This window comes from Clinocottus analis, unplaced genomic scaffold, assembly GCF_023055335.1.
Source record: "Clinocottus analis isolate CAN_PGR_092001 unplaced genomic scaffold, fCliAna1.0.p SCAF_19, whole genome shotgun sequence".
Taxonomy (NCBI): Eukaryota; Metazoa; Chordata; class Actinopteri; order Perciformes; family Cottidae; genus Clinocottus; species Clinocottus analis.
In genome coordinates, this window is record NW_027175920.1 from 8936431 (window position 1) to 8959116 (window position 22686).

Below are 22686 nucleotides of genomic sequence, written 5' to 3' on the forward strand. Positions count from 1 at the left end.
TTAATCTCATTATATAACACCTACTTTGTATTCATGTATGTATCTCTGGATTGTTTTCTTTGGGGATATTACCTCTACCTTGCATATTGTTGTCTATGAAAGTTTCTTTGAGTCAAGAACGAAGTCCAAAGTAAAATAGTCTTTGTAAACGTGGTGCATGACTGCAGTGCATTCTGCAGTGAATTGAAACTTGGATATTTATTTTGGCTCAAATTTGCTTTTATAACATGCTTTGGTCTTGTTTTTATGCTGATTCTGCCACAATGTGAGGATTATGTGCTGCATTCTTAAAGTGTTTTTGTATGCTAAATGATCGTTTTTTTGTTAGAATAATTGAGATAGTTAGATAAGACTTCTATGTCAAGTGAAATACCTCACGTACTATGACTCCAGCACTCTGAAAAGGAAGGTCATTTTGTGTGTCTCAGGCGTTCTCAAGTCATTGGCAGATTTGAGGAGGGTCAACCCGTAGAGCGCATGGACATAAGCAGCTCCAATGAGCCCGCCGCTAACACCACGCTAATCCAGAGACAAGGACGCAGCGAGAGGCGCTATCTGTCAAACAAACATGTATGTTATTCTCTTTCTTAATCCTAAACAAATACATTTAAAAAGGTGTGAACTACCACAATTCACTGTAATTCACTGAATGGCATGTGTACTATGTAACGTTGAAAAGAGATTACGTCTAACTTCTAATACTGATTGAATTATGTTATATTTATAGGAAATGTCACTAGATGCAGGAAAGGATCGCTCAGTCCCTGATGTGTCCAGCTCCACATATGCTAATTTAAGAAGGGCCAAGTCACTGGACCGCAGAGTCACAGAGTCCTCAATGACTGTGAGTACAGAAAGTATTTCCAAAGTGTATTGGGCATTAACTAGTGGGGCCAAAACATATTTTCACAGCCCCGTTAAATGGCCCAAAGAGAGTGTGATCCCTCACCAGAAGCGTGGCAGCAGAGCTTGAACCCATTTTGCGTCACTGGTTGTTTACCGCTCCTATTTTATTTTTTCTCCCTCTTTACCTCTTTTTTGTAATGTCCACTGCTCAGGGGAAATTATATTATGTACTGGTCAGTGCACATATTAAACTTACACAAGCACCATTGCAACTTCACATGCTGCTGCATGTACAATATTAAATTATCTCTAGTTTGCTTCAGTTTCCATAGGTGAGATTAAAGTAACAGTTGCACTGGTGCCTTCCTGGCGTCTGACTCCTACCAGTCTGACAAACTGCCGCTGATCCACGGTCTGCTCAGTGCTGCATTGGTGATTCAGTCAGTGTGTTGTTGGGCTCTGAATACGAGCTGCAGCTGCTAGTAGCCCCACCCACATAAACACACACGCACACGCATTTATGTGCACACCGCTGCCGCCACCGCTACTGATGATTATAAATAGCCAGCACAGAAGCAGTCGTGTATATGTCCATGGGACAGACGGAGAGAAACAGATTGTCAACATATGAAGTGAAGGCAGTTAACCATCAGAATGACCCTGTGCCATGCGGTGACACCACACCTGATGAAGTTCAACAGAAAGAAGGTATTGTTGAGTGAGCAGAAGCCAGGTTTTGGATCAATGATTGACTCTGGAGTCCATAAACGGACTTGAGCTTGGTTTCAATGTGCAGCAGTTTGTGTTTCACAGGGAAAGTCCAGCTCCCGCCAGTCTGTCTATTTAGCTGGAGCCAAATATCTTCACTTATTCTCATTAGCCTGAGGTAGTGACTTAATGTAAACAAATGCACATAAATGCTCGGGATGATGTACATGTTATATTCTGACTACATCACATAAACACTCACATAATGACAATTTCTAATATAGTGACATATTAGCACAAAATGCTTTAACAAAATACAATTTTATTAGATGTGTTTTAATTTGTACTTGTGTACTCTATTGATGTGGTTGATGTTTAATCTGAAATCACATCTAAATGGACTAAGTAGATTAATACGTTTTTTATAGATTTTGAAAGGGTTAATCTCATTGTCTTATTTAATATTACATCACAATAATTTGTTTTGATTGCAGCCTGATCTGTTGAACTTCAAAAAAGGATGGATGACAAAGCTGTATGAAGATGGAATGGTAATTATCTCTTGTGGGATTATTAAATAGCATATGCTACTACTGAATACAATTATATTTTCCTCATTGAGGCTCTGATGAAATCCAATTATTGGTGTCTTTTTTTCCCCTAAGTGGAAGAAACACTGGTTTGTCCTGACGGATCAGAGTTTGAGGTACTACAAGGACTCGATAGCCGAGGAGGTAATAATTGTCTTCCAGCGAATGTTTGGTTTCGACTGCAAATTTGGATGAATAAGCAATTAATGTGGACTATTTTGTGTTTGTTATATTTTTTTACTTAGGCTTCAGAACTGGATGGTGAGATTGACCTCTCCACGTGTTACGATGTCAAAGAGTTCCCAGTCCAGAGGAATTACGGCTTCCAAATCCTCGTGAGTATTGATCATTCACGCCACGTATTGTCCTGTGTCGTTAATCACCAGTAAAAAAGAAACTCATTGTCAACACACTTGAGCTCTGCTGTCTGCTGACGGCCTATAAACAGCCTTCAACACCATGTGGTGCAACTCCAGGTATCAGGTTTTGTCTTTCTGAAAGGATTCTTTGTCTGTCGTGACGAATGTCTCTGGACTTGTCATCTCTCTGTGAGAGGCTGACATCATGGCGGTCTAAATCTGCTCCAGCCGTCGCTCACTTGTCCTTCATCCTACACAATATGTTTACCCAACCTCTTGCATTCCTAAAGCCTATCCATGTCCACATTTGCCCAATAACAATTATGTGACAGTAATTTAACTCCCCCAGCCGTTCTATAGACGCTGAAGTGAATCCTATGACAGAACGCTTTCGTCGCGTAATCCTTTGGCCATTAAACATTTTTAGCACTTGTTGCTGGCACAATACTTACCAGGCTCTTCTAGTTGCCATGCAGCTCATTTGTTATCCATTTGGTGTCAGTGTGTGTTTTGTTCCTGCTCCATACAGATTTAAACTCGCCATAATAAAATCATATGAGGAGATTAATATCTACATGGTCACTTGTTTTCTTTACGTTACCTTGAACCAGCTTGCTATTTTCTCCAAAGGAAGTCAGAAATAGAGAAGGGAAGGGGATCGTTGTCTCTTTGGCTGAGAACTACATGGCTTTAGTGTCGAGAAATTAATAACTCCAGTATTAATGTCTACTCCCTCTGCTCCGTGGTCAGACTGGAAGTGTCTGTGTCATGCAGTCAAAGCAGTGGAATAGAGTGCAGGGTTACTGTGTCTTCAGAAGCTTTAATAAGAAACTGTGTTATTGTAGAAATCACTTAACTTCCACTAGAGGTCCCTGTACTTAAGGTTTACATTGAATGTATTGCACACATAATAAAGCTGTGTTACTAGGCCACTTAGTGTAGGACAACTCTGTTTAAAGGGAGAGTTATACTGCTCACAGTTTACTAAAAAAGTGTCATATTTTGCAATCTAGGGCATTAAGAAGACAGATCTCAACTACATGTAATCGTAAACTGCTTTAACCTATTTTAAAGCCAGAGCGTTTTAGCATTAAATGTTTTTTGCACATGATTAAAATGTTGTTTTATGTAATAGATCAGTTGCAGTGCTGCGTTCAAAGCACCAGCTTCACAGCCATCCTACACTACACACAAATGTCCTACATTTGTGACAAAGTAACAGGGTCCAGTGCATTGGGTCTTCAAAGCAACAACACATAAAATAAATGGTTTAACAAGGTTTTTTTGTAAATGGTTTCCCATGTTGGACTTGGCAAATCTTGTGTTTTGCTATGACTTTTTGGCAAAAGGAAGGGGAGTGGCGATAATGAAGGACACAATCTAGCAAATCACTCTCAGCAGAGTTCTATTTAGATTGCAATACAGTCGGGTTGAATGTGGCACTTTAAACACAAACATCATGCGTTTCTTGTTTAAAGGAGAAGTGAAGCCAATAATGCTTGTTTTCCTTTCACACTTTTGTGTTCTTCTACTGAAATAACTACATTATAAGAAGTAACACAATGTGTTCCTCTTAGAGTGAGTAATATTTTGCATTAAAGCTACTTTTACACATACAGAAAGACATCTTTTGGGGTAAACGTCAATCTTCTACACTCCTCTGGTTACACCTGGTTGACTTGTTTTGGTGATTCCGCTGCTGCACATTTTAATACTATGTGAGGCTTGTACAAAAACAAATGTCAAAAAGATGTTTGAATCATGAGAATCAGCTTTTTTGGCAATCTGTGTGTACACACATACATGGAATTTGACTATGGTTACACATTGCTCTCGTCGTACCTACATATTATATACAATAAACAAGATGAATATAAAAAGACAACTGAGTAGTCAGAGTTATGCAAGTAGTGCAGATGGAAGAGTCGTTGTTCATCAGAGTGACGGCCAATGGATCATGTAGTCTCATCCCTGTCAGTCATGTAAATGAATGCCTTTCTGTTTGCAGTGTAAAGAGGAAGCGTGCACCCTGTCAGCCATGACCTCTGGTATCCGTCGCAACTGGATTCAGGCCATCATGAAGAATGTGCGACCCACTGTTGCCCCAGATGTCACCCGGTAATTCCTAAAGAGGATTAACGCTTTAACCACTAGCAGATATGACAGCTGCTGTTCGCACTTATTTTATTGTAATTCCTCTCTCCTCCTCATCCTCTTTCCTTCTTTCTCTTCCCCCCTCAACCGGTATTTTCAACCTGCTTCCAGGAAAAACATCTCTCTGAAACTATCCGTTCTGAAGCCCAGGTTGGAGTGCTTGTGTGTTGAATATCTCCCCCTCCTCGAACAGTGATGTAATGGCTCAGCGATGTCAGCCCCAGCGTGTTTGTTGTCCCCGCCCTATGTCATGTGATTGTTGAGTAATGTCTCCCTGTCAGTTGTGCTCCTGTAGAGACGCACGCTGCAATCACATCAACATACTAGAATAACCTACCAACCATCTGTAATCAACAGTAGAGAATTTTAATAATCATTATCGTATGGTTGTCCACCAAGTTTTGGAAGTGAGCACTCAACCACAACAAAAACTGCAGCACAGACAGACAATGCCTTGAGTGGATGGAGAGAAGAACTGAGATACAAAGATCTGTTCTTTCCTGTAACTGGTCCCAAAAAAACAACCAAAACACAAATTTTCATGGCTTTCAAACCTGAGCGTTGCCTTTTCAGATGGGTCCTCACATGTGATACTTTGTACGCGCACTGACCCGCATTTACTGAGTCACGCACTCTCTCTCCAAGAAGAAAATGTGTGACATTTTTGGTATTTCTGCAAAGCGCCTCACGGACACCTCCTGTCTCATTCCTGAGCTCTGTTCCTTCTCATTTTCCCATTACTCATACCTCCTGACGCCGCCACACACAACGTGGTAAAAATAGATTATTCCGTCAGGTCTCTTTTTTTATAATGCTCTGCCCCTCAACACTACCAAGTGCCAATCAAACACATTCTTCACATTAAGCTACTACTGTACACAAATAGTATTAACATAGCTGCTAAAGGCAAATGTCTGCCATCAGGCTTACCTCAGATCATCGAGGTTAACTGCTTTCAGCCTGATGTTCCATATAAGCATTTTGATGCTTTGACTTGGGTGCATTTCACTGATTCTCATGCTTTCAATGCACAATGAAATGATGCTGCTTTGTCACAAATGTACGCATTGTTGTTTGTCCAGCAAAGCTTTATGTAATGCTATTGTAGCTTTATGTCAATGTAGCATCGTCATGGCGTTCTGTTAAAATCATCTTACACATCCTCTTTTATGTGTGTGTGTGTGTGTGTGTGTGTGTTTTTGTTTATTCAGATCTCTCGCTGACGAGAAGACAAAAGCCCATGTGATGCTGGAGCCGTGTCCACAGGCTACCCCTGAGCCAAGCCCCAGTCCTGAGGCCCCCAAGTCTGATGTCCACAGACAGCCAGCTGGCAGCTCTGCCCCTCCCTCTGAGCCCCGAAAAAGCCGAGTTCGTGAGCGCAGGCGAGAGGGTCGCTCCAAGACTTTTGACTGGTCTGAATTCAAAATGGAACGGACAGAAAAGCCTGTGAATGAACGAGCGGACACGGTTGACCTCAGCTCATCCTTCTCCACAACGTCCTCATATTGCTCTCCTTCCTCTTCCCCTTCCTCATTAGCGTCCTCTCCTATCTCTACCTCCTCCCTCCATACCTCTTCTGTGTCAGGTGCTCACCCGCCTTCCATGACAGTAGAAGCAGAAAAAGAGAGCGTCAGGAGGAGTGTCCCTCTGCGTACAACCAGTGCGACCCACATGCCAAATAGTGTTACTGTTACTATGACCTCAACGCTAAACACTACACCACCAGTACGGCCATCGATACCTGAATGCCAAGAGCATAGAAAGATGGAAGTAGACCATCCTGCGAGTGAAGATAAGAAAGACAACAAAACCTCAGATGTCCAAGAAGAAATTGAGCACCGATGGCATCAGGTGGAGCGAACACCGTTAAGAGAAGAGAAGCAAGTGCCGATCAACACAGCTTCAGGAAACTCTGACAGATTGCCTGCACATGAGCTTGCTGCACTGCTGGACAAAGAGGTGTGTTTCCTGAGTGTGGCGTTAATACATATTTATGAGCATCTTCTGTTAATTATTTTCTTCTCTGTCTTTCTTTCTTCAGCTGGGACAGAAGCAGCAGGAGCTGGACAAACTACAGAAGCAGAACAATGTTTTAAAGGAGCAGTTGGAAGATGCACTAGGGAGGGAACAAAGTGCCAGAGATGGCTATGTATTGCAGGTACTACACACACCATCCACCGTGCAGGATTAGTATGGGTTTAATGTTGACGATATATACAAATAGCATTCCAAATTTTTTACACAGAAATGTTTTACAAGCTCTTATACATATATTGTTTCATGTTATCATGTTATGAGCAAGTAGACTGTCTCACAAAAATACAACCTACACATAATAGATCAGATGTGTCTGGCAACTGTAACTTGTATAAAATTCTACTAACAGGTGTGGGGGCTTATTCTCTCAAACTGATACGCATGGTTGTGGTGTTCCTAGCATGAATTTTCACTAACTGTTTTTACGGAGTTTCACATCTCCTGGGAAAATAATTAATTTGGTCTGATTTTCTTAAGGTAAGAAACTTTGATTAAGAAACCTTGCGCTGTGCTTTTTCTCTCTGTTGATTTGTGCTTCGTCTGTGTGCCCTTTCCAAGCTTGATTTCCGCATGCTTTTTGGTGTTTCAGAATTGCATACTCTAACTAATTTAATGCATTTTTATATTGTGCAATTTTAAGTTATACTGGGAACTTATCACAGAGACATAATGTCCTTGTTGTATCCCATGATATTAACTTTACAATAATTAAATAGTTTTTTTTTTATTATTTATCACCATATTAGTGACGCACCGAAGGTTTTTATATTTGTTTTTTTCCAAGTCACCTCTGAAAAAGCACAGTGGAAGCTTGTAAAAAGAGAGATTGATATCAAGAAAGGAGAAAACTTATTTTCCTGGTTAAGCTGAGATGTGGTTCTCCGTACATGGTAGAGGAAGTAAGGTGATGTCATTAATGAAACTATGTCATCATTCTTTTTCAAGAATGCAACACCTCCTTCCTCCTCACCGCACAGAGTGCCATGGCAATGCCTACACAAGCTTAATCAAGATTTGCATGGCGAGCTGGAAACACAGAAGCACAAGCAGGACCTTGCTCAGCAGCATATTCGGACACTAAAGAGAAGCTACACAGAAGCCCAAGATGCTGTGGACCACCATGAGGCTGGTATTCAGGCTCTGCAGACAAAACTAGCATCTGCAATGGCTGAAATCTTGGCCAGTGAACATGCTGTGGCCAGAATGCGCAACGAGCTCAAGCTCGAGCAGGAGCGTTCAAAGGAACAAGAAGAGGAATACAGCCGCGGTGAGGCCACCCTCCGAGCCCAGCTAAAGGACAGTGAAGATAGACTCCGTGATATAGAGGCCAGCCTCTTGGAGAGAAACCAGGCCCTTAGGCACCTGGAGCGCCAGCAGGCCCTGCAACGAGACCACATGAGAGAGGTCCAGAGGCTGCAGGAGAGGCTGCAGGAGGTGACTGCTCGGTTAAGTCTAACTGAGGAGGGTCATGCACTGAAAGAGGAGCGCCTGAGGAGGGAGCAGCATAGCATGCAAGAGAGTCATGAGAGTGAAAGGCAGAATCTGTGTCGTAGATTAGCTGAGGCTGAGAGTGCCCAGAAAGAGACGGAGAACCGACGGTTAGAAGCTGAGCTGCAGGTGGAGGCCCTGTTAAGAGGGAGGCAGGCCTCTGGAGGAAAGGAATGCAGGGAGGAATTGCTGAAGTTGCAAGAGGAGCTGGCCCAGAAGACAGACATGGTAGAGTCACTGAAGGAGAGCATGCGTAGGCTAGAAGAAGAGAAAGGCCATGTCACTTGCCGCTGTCAGGAGCTTCTTAACCAGATTGCAGAAGCAGACCGTGAGGTGAATAAGCTCCGCAATCGTCTGGAAACAGAAGAGGCTGATTACTACACCCTGGAGAACTCGTATGAGAGGGCTACCCAAGAGTTTCAGAAAATTAGCCAGTTCCTCAGAGAAAAAGAGGAGGAGATACGGCAGACTAAGGAGATGTACGAAAGGCTGGTGGAACGTAAGGAAGAGGACTTGAAAGAGGCCCTTGTTAAAATGGCGGCACTTGGCAACAGCTTGGAGGAAACGGAACAGAAGTTGCAAGCAAAGGAGGAGCTTCTTTGTCAAATGAGTCAAAGTATCCTAGATAAGGTTGAGCCCTGCAGTGCTGAAAAAGATCTGAAAGCCAAGCTTGTGGTTGCAAAGGACCGCATAGCAGAGCTCGAGCAGCATCTCAATGCGCTGCAGCTGGGCTATGCTGACCTACGCATAGAAAGGCAGCAAATCCCAGAACAGAGCAAGAAGTCAAGGCTTAAAACATCGGCCTCTTTATCAGCAAACAAAGAACTCTTACTTTCTTATGACAATACATCAGAGAACTGCCCAGATGATAAGGAGTCTCAAGCCAAGAGACCAAGGATACGTTTTTCCAGTATTCAGTGCCAAAAATACATAAATACAGAGGGCCTGGATACAAGCCATTTGAGCGGTACCTTTGCAGACACAATACAAAAAGTTAACGAGGATGTAAATGAAGACATCCATCTAGGTGAAGGAAATATTTCCTCTGATATCACCTTATCTCACAGTAGTGACCCAGAGAAATTCATCTGTATCATACATTCATTGGAGACTAAACTGCTCGCCACTGAGGATAAACTAAGAAACCTCACTCAGAATCTAGAGGAGCAACGACCCATCCAAGCAGAGGACCTTTCAAAGACTGATTTAAAGATGACGGAAACAAAGCCTAACCCTGCTCAGGAGTTAAGTTGTGGAAGTGGGATACATAGTAGTGCCAATAAGCATTATGCCAAGGCCCTTGTGTATGTGGAAAATAGTCGAGAGAAAGTCAGAATTATTCTCAGTGGCCCTCACGATACCACGGATTCACAGCTGCACTCTTTGTCGGAGATAGAGAATGATTTGTTCAATGCATCACTGTACATTCGACAAGGACATGAGACCTTGGAAGAACAATCCCCAGTTATCCATCAAAATCAAACCCCAGAGACTCTCGATAAAGAAGCTCTGCACCTCTTTGCCAAAACGTTATCGTTTGAAGCAGTTGTTTTGAACAAGATGGCTTTGTTAATACAGACTTCCAAGTCTGACATTTTACAATCTCTTGCTGAGATATGGGAAGACATGGATAACATTAAAAGGGGTGACAAAGATTGCTTGGCTATAGTTTATGCTGATGTCTTGACCAGGAAGTTGATGTTAGAGAGTTCATTCTGTAAAGAACTGGAAAAAGCTGAGAAGCATGATGCTAAATCCAAAGAGGGCAATGATTCGGCCGATGCAGATGTTGATGCTACGGTTATCTTTAACACCATCATTAAAGCAGAGCTAGCCTACTCTATTCAGAACCTTAAACTTTGCTATGAAGAGAAATTCAAAATACTGCAAAGGGAGTTGACGCATGCCCATGATAACCTTCATCAAAGGGAAATGGCTCTGAAAACAATTATTGACGCTTCCAAAAGGCCTGATTTGAAAAATGTAATAAAAGAAGTCAAACATAACTTTGGGTTTAGTAAACAGGAATTAGCCGACATTCGCCCCCCTGAACTGGCTCCCTACATGGAGCAGATTGAAATGGAAGAGGCTCGAGGCTTGGCTGAGGAAATTGTAGACAGACACTTGGCTGGAGAAATGCCCTCCTGTGGCATCGACTCAATTGAGTCACTGCAAAATGCACATGACAACCTGGCGAATGAGCTTCAAAGACAAGCAGCCATCCTCCACAAGTACGCTCAAGAGATAGAACGTGGTGAAAACCATCCTGGACTTGCAAAGATGATCTGTGCACTTCTGGGCCAGCAAACTTCACATAGTTTCACAGGTACCTCGCTCTGTATGCGTGAAGCCCTTATCCAGTCTCAAGTGGCATATGTGGCATGCAGGCTACGGGCCCTGCATGAACAAGACTTGGGCTTGTGTAAGCAGACGGGTCAGAACATGGAGGCTCTCGTCCAGCAGCATGCCCGCAATGTTAGTGCAATCCAAGAGAAATATGAAACGTCCCTACAGGATGAGCGCCAGAACTTCACACAAACGGTGTCCACTCTCCAGAAGGAGAACCATACGTTAAGTAGTGAGATCAGCAAACGTGTGAACCAGCTCTCCCAGCAGCACAAGCAACTGGCTCTCCTGGAAGAACATTTTAAGAAGGAGACTGAAGAACTGAAGCTAAGGCACAAGCAAGAGCTAAGCCGAGCAGAGAAAGGCCGTACCTCAACCGAGCTGGCCCTTATGGAGACGACCGCCGACAGCCAACGAAAGCTAGAAGTTCTGCTGGTGGACATGGGCACCATGGAGGAGCGGCACGAGGGTCATGTGAGGAAACTGGAGGAGCAATTTGAACAGAGGCTCTGTGAGCTCCAGCATATCCACAAACAGGAGATTGAAAAGTTAAATTCACAGTATATGGAAAACATTCGATGGATCCAAAAGCAGCAGCCGAACGAAAAGGATCCTCAGCTTTCCCACGTGTTTCCTTGTAATGAGGCCGCAACACCGATGGAAGAGGAGGAGCAGGGGAAGAGGGAGGAGACACAGACCGAGTCGGAGTCCATGGTGGTTCTGAAGGACCGCGTCCAGGAGCTGGAGTCTCAGATGAGCACCATGAGGGACGAACTGGAGAACAAGCACCTCGAAGGAGATGTGACCATCCTCAGAGAGAAATACCAGAGAGACTTTGAAAGTCTTAAGGTTTTTGCTCTTTCAATTTACCTTTTTTAGTGATTTTTTTTATTTTTTAATAAGAGTACTAGATAAAGTGAGATAGCTTTACAACAAGCTGCTTTTTTTTTTTTTTTAACAATCTACTGTTGTGCGCGGAGAGTTTGGAATTGGGAAATGGTGTGATTTAAAATTATTTTAAAAATTGTAAATATATGAAACTTGAAACCTAGTGAACCCAATTGGCTTGCATCCCATACTCGGATGAGGTTGTAGGGATGGCAGGGGCATACGTTGATCGATCACTTTCTATTTGTTTATTTATATTATATTTCTGACTGGAAATATCTCAATAACGACTCACCAGGACTTTTGATTTACAGCCAATACGCCTCCCAGGCGATGCTTCCTATGAAGCTGATGCCCTGGATTCCTCTAGTCTTATCAACTATTGGATGGATCGCTGTAATAATTAATACAGACATTTATGTTCCCCGCCAGAGTGAATTGAGTGTAAAATGCCTTGTTTGCCACCAAGATATCTGCTTCATTTGGGCATTAACAAACATGCCATTTCCCACGTTCAATGATAGAAGGAAATGCAGTGTATTAATAACTATTATGCAGCTCTCGTTCTAACATAGCTGGCCTTCAAAATATAAAAAGCTTGCATGGCTTCTATCACTACTTTTGCATGCCACGCCATGTAGCAAAGTGAACTATTCATAGAAATTGCACTGAATGTATTGGTCACACATTAGATTTAGGTTTAAAGATTAAAACATTAGGTTTTAAGTTCAAATAAATTTCAGGTTAACAGATTGTTGATCCTTTCCTCCTCTAGGCCACGTGTGAACGTGGCTTTACCGCAATGGAAGACACACACCAGAAGGTAGTGCATGACCTCCAGAGGCAGCATCAGAGGGAGATTTCCAAACTTCTGGAGGAGCGAGAGAGACTATTGGCTGAGGAGACGGCTGCCACAATTGCTGGTAAAGACGACTGTATTGCCATCAATTATTTCCGTACTTTAAAACAAGACCAACACGCAATAATTAAATGTGTGTGATCTTTCTTAAATGTAGCTATTGAAGCGATGAAGAATGCACACAAGGAGGAAATGGAGAAGACTCACCGTTCTCAACTGAGTGGCGTAAACTTGGACATTGATGAACTTCGCTTACAATACGAGTAGGTATTGTAGCAACTGAGATGCGCCAATGTTCTGGAAAAAGAGCTTGTTAATAATTTTACTTAAAAAAACAACAACTGTATTCAGGTGTTAATAGGATGCCAGAGAATTTTGTCAGTTTGGTTTTGTTAGCTTTTGGAAACGTCATTATCCCACGATGAAAAGACCCACTCATGTCTCGGCTGTTTTGGTAAACATCCGATGAGAATTGGTGATAGTGTAATGCTCTGACTCTCCAGGGAAGAGCTGCAGTCCATCCAGAGAGAACTTGAGATGCTGTCAGAGCAGTATTCTCAGAAATGTCTGGAGAACGCTCACCTGGCCCAGGCACTGGAGGCCGAGAGGCAGGCCCTCAGGCAGTGTCAGAGAGAGAACCAGGAGCTGAACGCTCACAACCAGGTTTGAATGCACATATATGCACACGTACTTACAACGCATTTGTGTTAACGGGTTAAGAGTTAATACGTTTATTCTGTCCAACAGGAGCTAAATAACCGACTGACGACAGAGATCACTCGAATGCGCTCCTGTTTCAGTGGTGAAACGCCGCTGTCGCCACTTACCCAGGGCAAAGATGTGTATGAACTGGAGGTTTGTGTAAACGCACACACAAACACACGCATGCACACACAAGATTTGGTCTTAAATCTTATGAGTGTTTTTCCCCATCTTGTAGGTGTTGCTTCGAATTAAGGAGTCAGAGATCCAGTATCTCAAACAGGAAATCCACTCTTTGAAAGATGAACTGCAGTCTGCTTTAAGGGTAAGCAAAACTATTTATTCAACGTACACTACCATTCACGCGAGTTGAAATTTCCCAACTCGGGCAGAAATGCTAACTAGTTTCATAGCAGCTACTGTGTGCTGCTACCGTTTATGATACCCAAACACGAGGGCGTTTGATGTTCCCACGTTTTTGTGACTTCCACAACAAGTATAAAGCAGAACTAGTGGTTATTTCTTCCATAGTCGATAGCGGAAAAGAGCGCTCTTTTCCTGGAGAGAAGCGGTGGAGATAAGCCACGCCCCCTTTGTGCCGCGATTAGTCATGCTGCTTTTGGTGTGAACACACTTTTTCGACGCGCGTCGAGAAAAGTCTTGACGCGTTTGGTGTGAACACACCATAAGAACAAGAATAAACTGGTGAGTTTCACATTAAAGTTCTGTTTTTCTGAGCATTTTGAGAGTAGAATCGAACCCATGTGATGCTTCAGATGCTCAACTAGCTCAAAGAGGCCAGTTTTATAGCTTCTCTCACCAGCAGAACTGTTTTCAGCTGTGCTAACATCATTGCACAAGCGTTTTCAAGTGTTTTCTAATCGCGATTAGCAAACACAACGTACCATAAAGACACTGGAGTGATAGTTGCTGGAAATGGGCCTCTAATGTCCTTATTTTACAAAGAAAAGTACAGTTTTTTTAATGAAGATAACATTAAATTGATCAGAAATACACTATATACATTGTTAATTTAGCAAATGACTATTCTAGGTTAAAACATCTGGTTTTTAATGAAATATCTACATAGGTGTATAGTAGTGTATGTTCCTGTATTTCATCATCTCTTAGAACAACATTGTTAAAACTGAGAGGCATCGTCATTGATTTCATTTCTATACAGGACAAGAAATATGCCACAGACAAATATAAGGACATCTATACAGAGCTCAGCATTGTGAAAGCCAAGACTGACTGCGACATCAGCAAACTGAAGGAGAAGCTGCTCATCGCCACAGAAGCTTTAGGCGAGAGGACTGTTGATGGAACGGTCACATCTGGATACGGTAAATGAGAAATGTTCATTTCATCAGTACCACTGAATTAACCCCCAATCTTTATATCTCCACAGTTGTGTAAGTATTGAAGGCAGGAGGAGTAATGACGACCTGTTTTATCACTGAAAACATTTTAAACTGGAACATTTAAATGGGATGCACATACAGTTTTTGGAATTAAAAAAAACAACCAATTATGCTACTTTAGTTACTGATAATAAGGGCATTCATTCGTTGTGTTTTTAGATATCATGAAATCAAAAAGTAATCCAGATTTCCTGACAAAGGAACGATCAACTACGTCCAAGCTCTCAAGAGGCATAAGGTCAAAGGTGAGTTTCAAGTTGAATAAAATAGTTTTTCTTTCCCTAACTACAGGCCTTTTGTACATTCTGGAGACACTCCCATACACTATAAATGTACATCTCAGTTTGCCGTGTGACGTGATGTTGAAGCTTTTGTCGTGCAGACTCTATTGCTGTTAATTGTTGCATCTCAGCCGCCACACACTGTGGAAATGTGTTCAACATTTAGTTGGTTTAGGGACATTTTTCCTGAGATCTTGTCCTGTAAGTTTGTCATCTGTCTGTTTTGTCCGTCAGTCTGCCACTGAACAGGTCTCATGGGATAGCTGACACTCCCATTGCGGGGTGATCCCCCCCCTCCCCAACCCTTGCCCCAAGATGTGCTGTAGGTATAGCATGATGTAGAGCAACGCATGCCCTTACCACCTTGCATGTTCTCCCCCACCCCATCACCTGCACCACCAAAGCTGACTGTGGTGTCTTAGTTGAATGTCACGGGTGCGAGCATTAGCAGTTTTTAAACGCAATGATTTGCTAACTTTGTCCAAAAACCTTTCTGGCTTGACATTTTTGGAAATGCACTTATTATTTGCAATCTTTGCGTGTGTTCGCTGAGGAAAACGATACTACTCACTCGCCTGTACGGTAAATATGAAGCTACAGTCAGCAGCCGGTTAGCTTAGCTCGGCATGGACACTGGAAACGGTTCACAGCGGGTTAAATGAAAGTGTTAATTTGTGAGATTTAGAGGTGCAGGTTGGTGGATTCTGCTTCTTGGGACAAAGCCAAGCTAGTAAAAATCCAACACCTAATTATAGTGTTCCAGCTTACTCATATGTAGTGTTTAACAATGTCAAGCGTTCTGTAAGAGGACAGGCAGTGAATATTAGTGTTGAGATCATTGCATAGAAGAATGAGAGCACTCTTTTTTATTTTATGGATCATATTTCATCTAGTCCTACATTGTTTTGCGCTGTTAATTAAAGAAAGGCTTTTTTATATTGTCATCTTTTCTCTGTGAGTTTTGAATGTATTTGTGTGTTGTGCGCACCAGTACCTTTTTGTGTGGCATGACTATTTCATAACACTCTTTTCTTCCTGTAGATATCACATTGAGATTAAAGTGTGTCCTCCAGAGCAGAAGAAAAATCCCATTTTGTGATGTCTGTGTTTTTCTTGTTTGTTTTTCTAACATTCCTCTCTGCCCACATTCACCCTTAAAATGTTTGAACAATAAACGACTTTCTTCTTTTCCTTTGACAGAGCCTGAAAGAGGGACTTACTGTGCAGGAGCGTATGAAGCTTTTTGAGGCAAAGGATTCCAAAAAGATCTGAATATTAAGAGTCTGCATTTTTGTTTCTCTTTCCTGACTTTGTTTTTTGGTCAGCCTTTGCCAGCAACAGATGACGACTATTATTGGAAATGGAAATACATTCATCACGGTCCGTTTTAAACCTGGTCCTGCTTCCATGCCTCTGACAAGTTTCCATAGTTTTGTTTGATTCTTTTTTTTTATTAATGGAAAAAAAGTAAGGATTTTTGTTGTTTGAAATCAATCGATGTATAATCTGTCCATTAGGTGTCAAATACGCTGTAAGAGGGATACATGACAGCATTTTTACTGATCCTCCAAAATGCCAAAATAGACAGCAATACACAGTATGAATAATATATATTTCCCAATATGAATTAAGTACCTGCTGTATTTTATTATTGTTACAGTTTCTATATCTAATAATTGTAATGTGTTTAATGTTGCACCAGTTCTGTTGTACATAACTACTGGATATATGGAAGATTATGGTTTGCTATTGATTGTTGGGGCATCTGCTGTACTATAACTATTTGATTGATAGTGGAAAACAATGTGATGCTTTCCTTGCTTTTGTATGAGAGTTTTATAAAATGGAGTGTCTTGTGTGTGAAGGGGAACAGAGGGGTGGGATTGCACTTATCACTTGACTACTTGAGGAAGCTTTTTTTTTTTTATTCGTCTCAAATTGGTTTAGTGACTTCAAGTCAATTATTGCAGTGCAACCAAACATCCTGACTTCTGTCAAATTTAGTGGACAACTGTGACTTGTTAGTGATACTGGATTTTTTCTTATTTTTAAGTTTCTTAAAACCTGGATTAGTTTTTGCTCAGTTTTGACTTTGGTGTGAGAATATCATCTCAGAAAACCCCCCAGAACTATTTAACTCTGCATGACTGTACAGTATCATTTGGATTGCAGAGTGATCATGTTGCATACTTTTCCTACTTAATGCTATAGTGTAAAACTCTTAACACTAATAAGCTTTGCTTTGCAAGTCCTACTGTTTAGGTGTTGAGATTGAAATGTTTTACTGTAAGCAGCAGTCTTTAAGCACTTGGCCCAATCCCTGACCTCTCACTAAAATCAAGTTGTGCCTCAACTGAGTGAAGAATAGAAGCCTCCATGAAACCTGTGCAGCTAAGGATACACACTGTATAGTATTCAAACCACGCCTTGTGTTTGTGTGTGCGCGTGCGTGTGTGTGTGTGTGTGTGGCATGCGTGTGTGTATGTGTGTGTATATATATATACGTGTATATGCACGTATGTATATGTACGTATATATGTATATATACACGTATATACGTATATACATATATTTGTGTATATATATACGTATATGTGTATATATATACGTATGTATACGTGTATATATACGTATGTGTGTATATATACGTGTATGTATACGCGTATGTATACGCGTATGTATACGCGTATATGTGTGTATATATACACACACACACATGCGTGCCACACAGATTTGTTTTCAACTTGTACCTTGCATATTAGCTCTATATGAAATATATATATATATATGACTTTTTTATTTTCATTTGAATGTATAATGTCAAATAAATGAAGTGTTTGGAAATCTTGGAGTAATATTTTTTTTCTTTGGCACATCCACTAAACCTTTCACAATTTAAATAAGGGAAACAAACTACTTAATAAGAAATAAACTGGGCTGTAAATCTGTTTGTGCCACTCAACTGTAATGACCGAAATACATTTAAATCCAAGTTCATGTATTCGTTTTATGACTTACTATATTTTTAATTTGGTCCTTGCTGCCACCCTACTAATTTGTAGTTGTCCATTATGTACTTTTAATAGCATACAATTTAAAGGCATTATTATAACATTTATTTCAGTGTATCATGTACATTGACATTTTTACGACAACTATTATATTGTATATTTTTTTGTATAACATACTAAACTATAACATTCTTATTTCATACTATATCACTACTACAAATATTAAGCCTGTAACAACAATTGATCTACAAAATATTTTAGCATTTGGTTTAGCAAATAAACTATGCCAACTCGTGTTCTCCGCCTCTTCCTCGCTCCTCGTTGTCTTTTAAAGCATCGATCAGTCTGACCCAGAAGGCGTCCTGCTCCTGGGGTTCCTCGGGCCACAGCAGGTAGGTCTTCTTGTGTACGATCTTGCGTAACCGTGTGTAGGGAGACAGGCAGTGTTCAGGTATCTCCTCCAGGAACACCAGCAGCAGGACATCGCTGCCGTCGCATAAAAGCCTCAAACTGGCCAACTGAAACTCCATGGAGCACCAGTCACTTTGCAGGAAGTGGCGTGTCACCACACAGATGGTGTGGCGAGAGCTGTGGATGGCGGCCTCGATGTTGTCCAGGACGGCAGCGCCTGGCCGGAAGTCTCTGTGGTGAAGGCACAGCCTGAGCCTCGGTTCACCCCCAGCAGGCCTCTCCAGATTGGGCACCAGCTGTCCCATCACCCAGTCCTCATCTCTAGAGGAGTAGGAGATGAACGCGTCATACTGGAATTTGGCCCCGGCTCCCCTCCTACGTCCACGTAGTTTTGCCCTGAGGATGAGCAGCAGGTAGCGCAGAGTAGGGCCATGTGTGTGCCAGGCCAGACACACACATATAAACAACATGTCCACCACAGAGCAGGTGACAAAGAGAGTAAAGGAAACCTGTTCATAGGAGCAGGCCCTATCATCAAACTGCCACAGGTAAGGAGCGCCCCTGTCGTTGTCACACTGCAGGTTGTACAGGTAGGACACCTAGAGGGAATTTAAGAAAGCTTATTTGTTGTTGGTGTACAACATACATTCATACTTGTCAGTGTCTCCTTATCAGTATTACCTGTGTGTAAGTGTTGTGAATGGCCCAGGTCTTAAACCAGGTATTGTCACAGGTACAGGTAAGTGGGTTTTCTGTAATGTCCATAACACGCAATCTGGAAATGCATAAAATATACAACAACGTTACATTAAAATTCACATCAAATACTGATATGTCCGTAGTTTTGTGTACTATTTTTGTGATTCAGTTATGTTTATTAATAGGCTATCACTTTATCCTGTTTAAAGATACTGGATGCAGCTTCAGAGTCTGTGGACACTCAGTCTTAAAGCTAAAACAAAGCTACCAGTATCATATGAAACAAAACAATGTAATAAGTCCATTAGCACCATCCTATGCTAGCTTGTCGGAGCGGGGGCTGAACTAACGCTCCAAAGCTACATTTTGTGTAGTAAATACAGTAAAAAAAAATGGGACTCTGTATGTCTCAATGGGTTAAAAGCTGTTTGCCGTGTTAGTAGCTCTTCTACCTTGGGAGAGCATCAAGCATAGTTTTGTCCACAGTGTGCAGGTGGTTCGACTGCACTTTGAGAACCTCCAGTGTATTGTTGGGTGGCATCAGGTTAGCAGGCAGAGCATCAAGGTCAGCTCTGTAGAGAGTCAACTTCTTCAGATTGATCAGAGGGGACAACACTGCGCTCAAGTTGGTTGTTTTCAGATCAACACCAGCTATGTACAGGTTTTTCAAATGGACCAGAGGAACAAAAGCGTCATGGTGGAAGTGGACCAGGATGCTGTGCCCCATGGCAATTGAGCTCAGTCTACGTGGACCTTTGAAGAAATGCGGCCCAATGACACCAATGCCTTGACCTCCGGGCCCCTGGTAGTTCATCTCCAGATACTCCAAAGTTGACATAGAAGATGGACAGGTAAAAAGATGGACAGATTTATACATAAAATGCATCACTGTTATTCATAATTAACTCTCAGGAAACAAGTCATACCTCCAAAGAAGTAAGGTTTATGAAAGGAGCTTCATAGATCCTAAAATGGAGGCGGTTGTTGTACAGAACAAATTGCCTCAAATTGATCAGGCCGGACAGGATATACGGGGTCAGCCTCTTGATCCGATTCCCACTTAAATCTAGGTACCTAATGGAAAAGTGCACGTGTTGAATAAAAGGACACTGAGAAAAATTGAGAAAAGATAAATACGTAAGCAGAGAAGACATACGTAAGCCTCGTCAGGTCTTGGAAGGTGCCGGCTTCGATGAAATCAATAATATTTAAGCTGAGGTTGAGCTTCCTTAGCCTCCGCAGTTTACTGAAGGGCTTTTTGGTGATGTATTTCAGCAGGTTGAACTGCAGGTAGAGCTGCTCAAGTTGGGTTAGGGCGCTGAATACCTTTGGTGTCAACTCAGTGATTTCATTTTTCATGAGAGATAAGCGATTCAGATACTCCAGAGGGACGAACCAGTTGGGGTCAATGTCGCGGACTTTACTTTTGTCAAAGCTTAAAAACTCGAGGCTGGTCAGGCCTTCGAACGTGCCCCTCTGAATGTCGAGCTTATTTTGATTCAGCTGCAGCGTTTTTAAGCCTCTGTATCCTTCAAATGTAGTACGAGATATCTGCTTCAACCCACAGTTGATGAGATAAAGTCTGCTCGTATTGCCCCTACCCAGAGACAGCTGAGCAACATTCCCAAGCTTTGCATCCTCAATGACAACCACGGGTGGAGTGTCACAGTCCAGCAGGCTGTAGTTAGCATGAGGTAACCTGGACCCTTTTAAGTCAACCTGTATCAAATTAAATGTACATATTAGTTATTTAAACTCCATAAAAAAACAGTACAGATTTTGCATAAACAACAAGAGCACATACTTCAACTTTCTCAAGCTGGTCCATTCCTTTTAACAATCCACAGATAGTCAGTGGAGATTTCTCCACAAACAAAGAAAACGCGACCCAAGAGAGATTCTTCTTGGACTCTGCTAAGAGTCTCACCAGCACTTCTGCCTTGACTCCCTGACAAAGCAGACTCTTCAGCCTGGGGTTGGAGGCAAAAACATCAGCCTGCACCTCCAGTTTTGAGTTGTTGGACAGCCTAATGTACTCAAGGGCAGGGAAACAGCTCACGTTAACCTTCTGGATGTTGTTTGCGAAAAGGTCGAGCCGCGAAAGAGTGGAGGACCCGCCGAAGTCCTCGCAGCTGAAGGTCTTGAGCTGGTTTAGAGACAGATTGACTTCCTGAATGGCTGGAAGGGACTTAAAGATACTCGGAGGGATTGTGGCAAGTACGTTGAGGATCAGAAGCAGGGTTCGTAGCCTGGTGAGTCCATCAAAGGCCTCGGAGTGGATGTGTGAGATGTTGTTGCAGGTGAGGTTGAGGAATTCCAGGACGCCCAGGCCTCTGAATTCTCCTCCTTTTAGAGAGACCAGCTGGTTCTGGCTGAGGTCCAAGTGTTTGAGCCAAAGCATCTGACTGAATGATCCAGGTGGGACGACCCTGATCTTGTTCCCGGACAGGTTGATGCCTGTTGTGTTATCTGGCAGCATGCTAACAACATCAGAGAGGTTAGCGATGTTTTGATTGTAGCACCATATCTCGTCGCTCTTGGGGAAGTTCACAGAGCAGCCTTTAAAGCCAAAACCACAGCAGGCCGAGGTGTTGAGCAGAAGCAGGAAGAGGACAGTCCCCTTCATCTTTACTCCACAGCTACTTTTGCACAAATCGCACTGAGGTCAGTCTGAAGAAATCTAATAATATGTTAAGATAGAAAAGCAAATGCATCATAGGGAAGTGAAAACATTATCTCTAAATAGCTGCACTGACATTTCCTTGAAGAGACGACGCAAGTTAACATACAATAGCAGAGGACTCTGGCTTCTTGGCAAACCAGTTGGCTTCCTTAAATGAGTCACTCTATTCCCCAACATCAACTCTACAAAAATACTGCATCAATCATTACTTGACAATATGAGGAGCCAGATTTAATCAGGCCTCACTTTGTAACCATTGTTATTTTGAAACAATAAAAAGCTTTTACCTCTCTGCTTGCTATAATTGCATTGGGCGAAAGAAATTACATTTGACAATTTTAAAATGAATGTGACAACTTTAATAGAAGTGTAAAAGACCTATGTTCCTGTTTTATTTTTATTCTTCTACTATTCACATACTGTGCTACTTCTTCTACCTCAACACTGTTACATTATATATATATATATATATATATATATATATATATATATATATATATATATATATATATATATATATATATATATATATATATATTCTAAATGAACAACTGCAATGCAGGTGAAAATGTATTTCAAAAGAACATTTTTTTGTTAGAATTGAACATATTGTCACAGAAACAGGCATTTCCAAAAATCTGCCATTATACATGCAATTAGTATATTTGTTTGTTTGGTGCTATTGATAATATAAAAAGTGATATACATATATATATATATATATCATGTGTTGTATCCTGCCAAATGTTATATATATCAAATTTAATTTAGTCTAAATTTGAGTATTCTGACTGCTCCAACCTTAACGTTAACAAAATATTAGAACGTACCATTTAATGCTCCTCTTCTGTGGTTTGTATTTCTGCAAATGCACTTCCTACTTTGCAAGTGAATGAAAAGCTTTTTGAGGAAGGATTTTGTTATTAGAGACAATGTGGCTTTCATTTCTCCACATGAGGGAGCTATCTACTTGTATTTTAGCTATCTACTTGTATTTTAGTTATCTACTTGTATTTTAGTTATCTACTTGTATTTTAGTTATCTACTTGTATTTTAGTTATCTACTTGTATTTTAGTTATCTACTTGTATTTTAGTTATCTACTTGTATTTTAGTTATCTACTTGTATTTTAGTTATCTACTTGTATTTTAGTTATCTACTTGTATTTTAGTTATCTACTTGTATTTTAGTGAAGTTACA

The 22686-nt window shown here is 41.5% G+C and overlaps 2 protein-coding genes across 9 annotated transcripts in view; one reads left to right on the plus strand and one right to left on the minus strand.

Moving 5' to 3' along the window:
* Positions 1 to 17526, plus strand: part of si:ch73-103b11.2 (putative leucine-rich repeat-containing protein DDB_G0290503) — a 46648-nt gene extending 29122 nt beyond the window's left edge. For 4 of the 8 annotated variants that reach the window (XM_068583802.1, XM_068583804.1, XM_068583807.1 and 1 more), the window contains 18 exons: positions 429 to 570; positions 728 to 844; positions 2049 to 2105; positions 2220 to 2288; positions 2390 to 2479; positions 4512 to 4621; positions 4769 to 4807; positions 5869 to 6616; positions 6699 to 6815; positions 7640 to 11377; positions 12192 to 12339; positions 12433 to 12538; positions 12779 to 12938; positions 13023 to 13130; positions 13216 to 13302; positions 14161 to 14323; positions 14561 to 14646; positions 15883 to 17526. In XM_068583802.1, the coding sequence (XP_068439903.1) occupies positions 429 to 570; positions 728 to 844; positions 2049 to 2105; positions 2220 to 2288; positions 2390 to 2479; positions 4512 to 4621; positions 4769 to 4807; positions 5869 to 6616; positions 6699 to 6815; positions 7640 to 11377; positions 12192 to 12339; positions 12433 to 12538; positions 12779 to 12938; positions 13023 to 13130; positions 13216 to 13302; positions 14161 to 14323; positions 14561 to 14646; positions 15883 to 15954 (6157 nt within the window). In that variant the 3' untranslated portion in view covers positions 15955 to 17526. Of the gene's footprint in view, positions 1 to 428; positions 571 to 727; positions 845 to 1237; positions 1555 to 2048; positions 2106 to 2219; positions 2289 to 2389; positions 2480 to 4511; positions 4622 to 4768; positions 4808 to 5868; positions 6617 to 6698; positions 6816 to 7639; positions 11378 to 12191; positions 12340 to 12432; positions 12539 to 12778; positions 12939 to 13022; positions 13131 to 13215; positions 13303 to 14160; positions 14324 to 14560; positions 14647 to 14916; positions 15005 to 15882 lie in introns of those variants that run through there. The other 4 variants (XR_011077861.1, XM_068583805.1, XM_068583803.1 and 1 more) reach the window with 4 other exon arrangements.
* Positions 17527 to 17926: 400 nt separating this feature from the next.
* On the minus strand, positions 17927 to 21429 carry LOC137789667 (toll-like receptor 13). Its single transcript, XM_068583417.1, has 6 exons — positions 20608 to 21429; positions 19960 to 20522; positions 19730 to 19877; positions 19256 to 19626; positions 18786 to 18879; positions 17927 to 18703 (listed from the first exon to the last, which is right to left on the minus strand). Exons 1-6 carry the CDS (start codon positions 21427 to 21429, stop codon positions 17975 to 17977), a joined length of 2727 nt encoding a protein of 908 aa, XP_068439518.1. The 3' UTR covers positions 17927 to 17974.
* Between the last annotated feature and the right edge of the window lie 1257 nt (positions 21430 to 22686).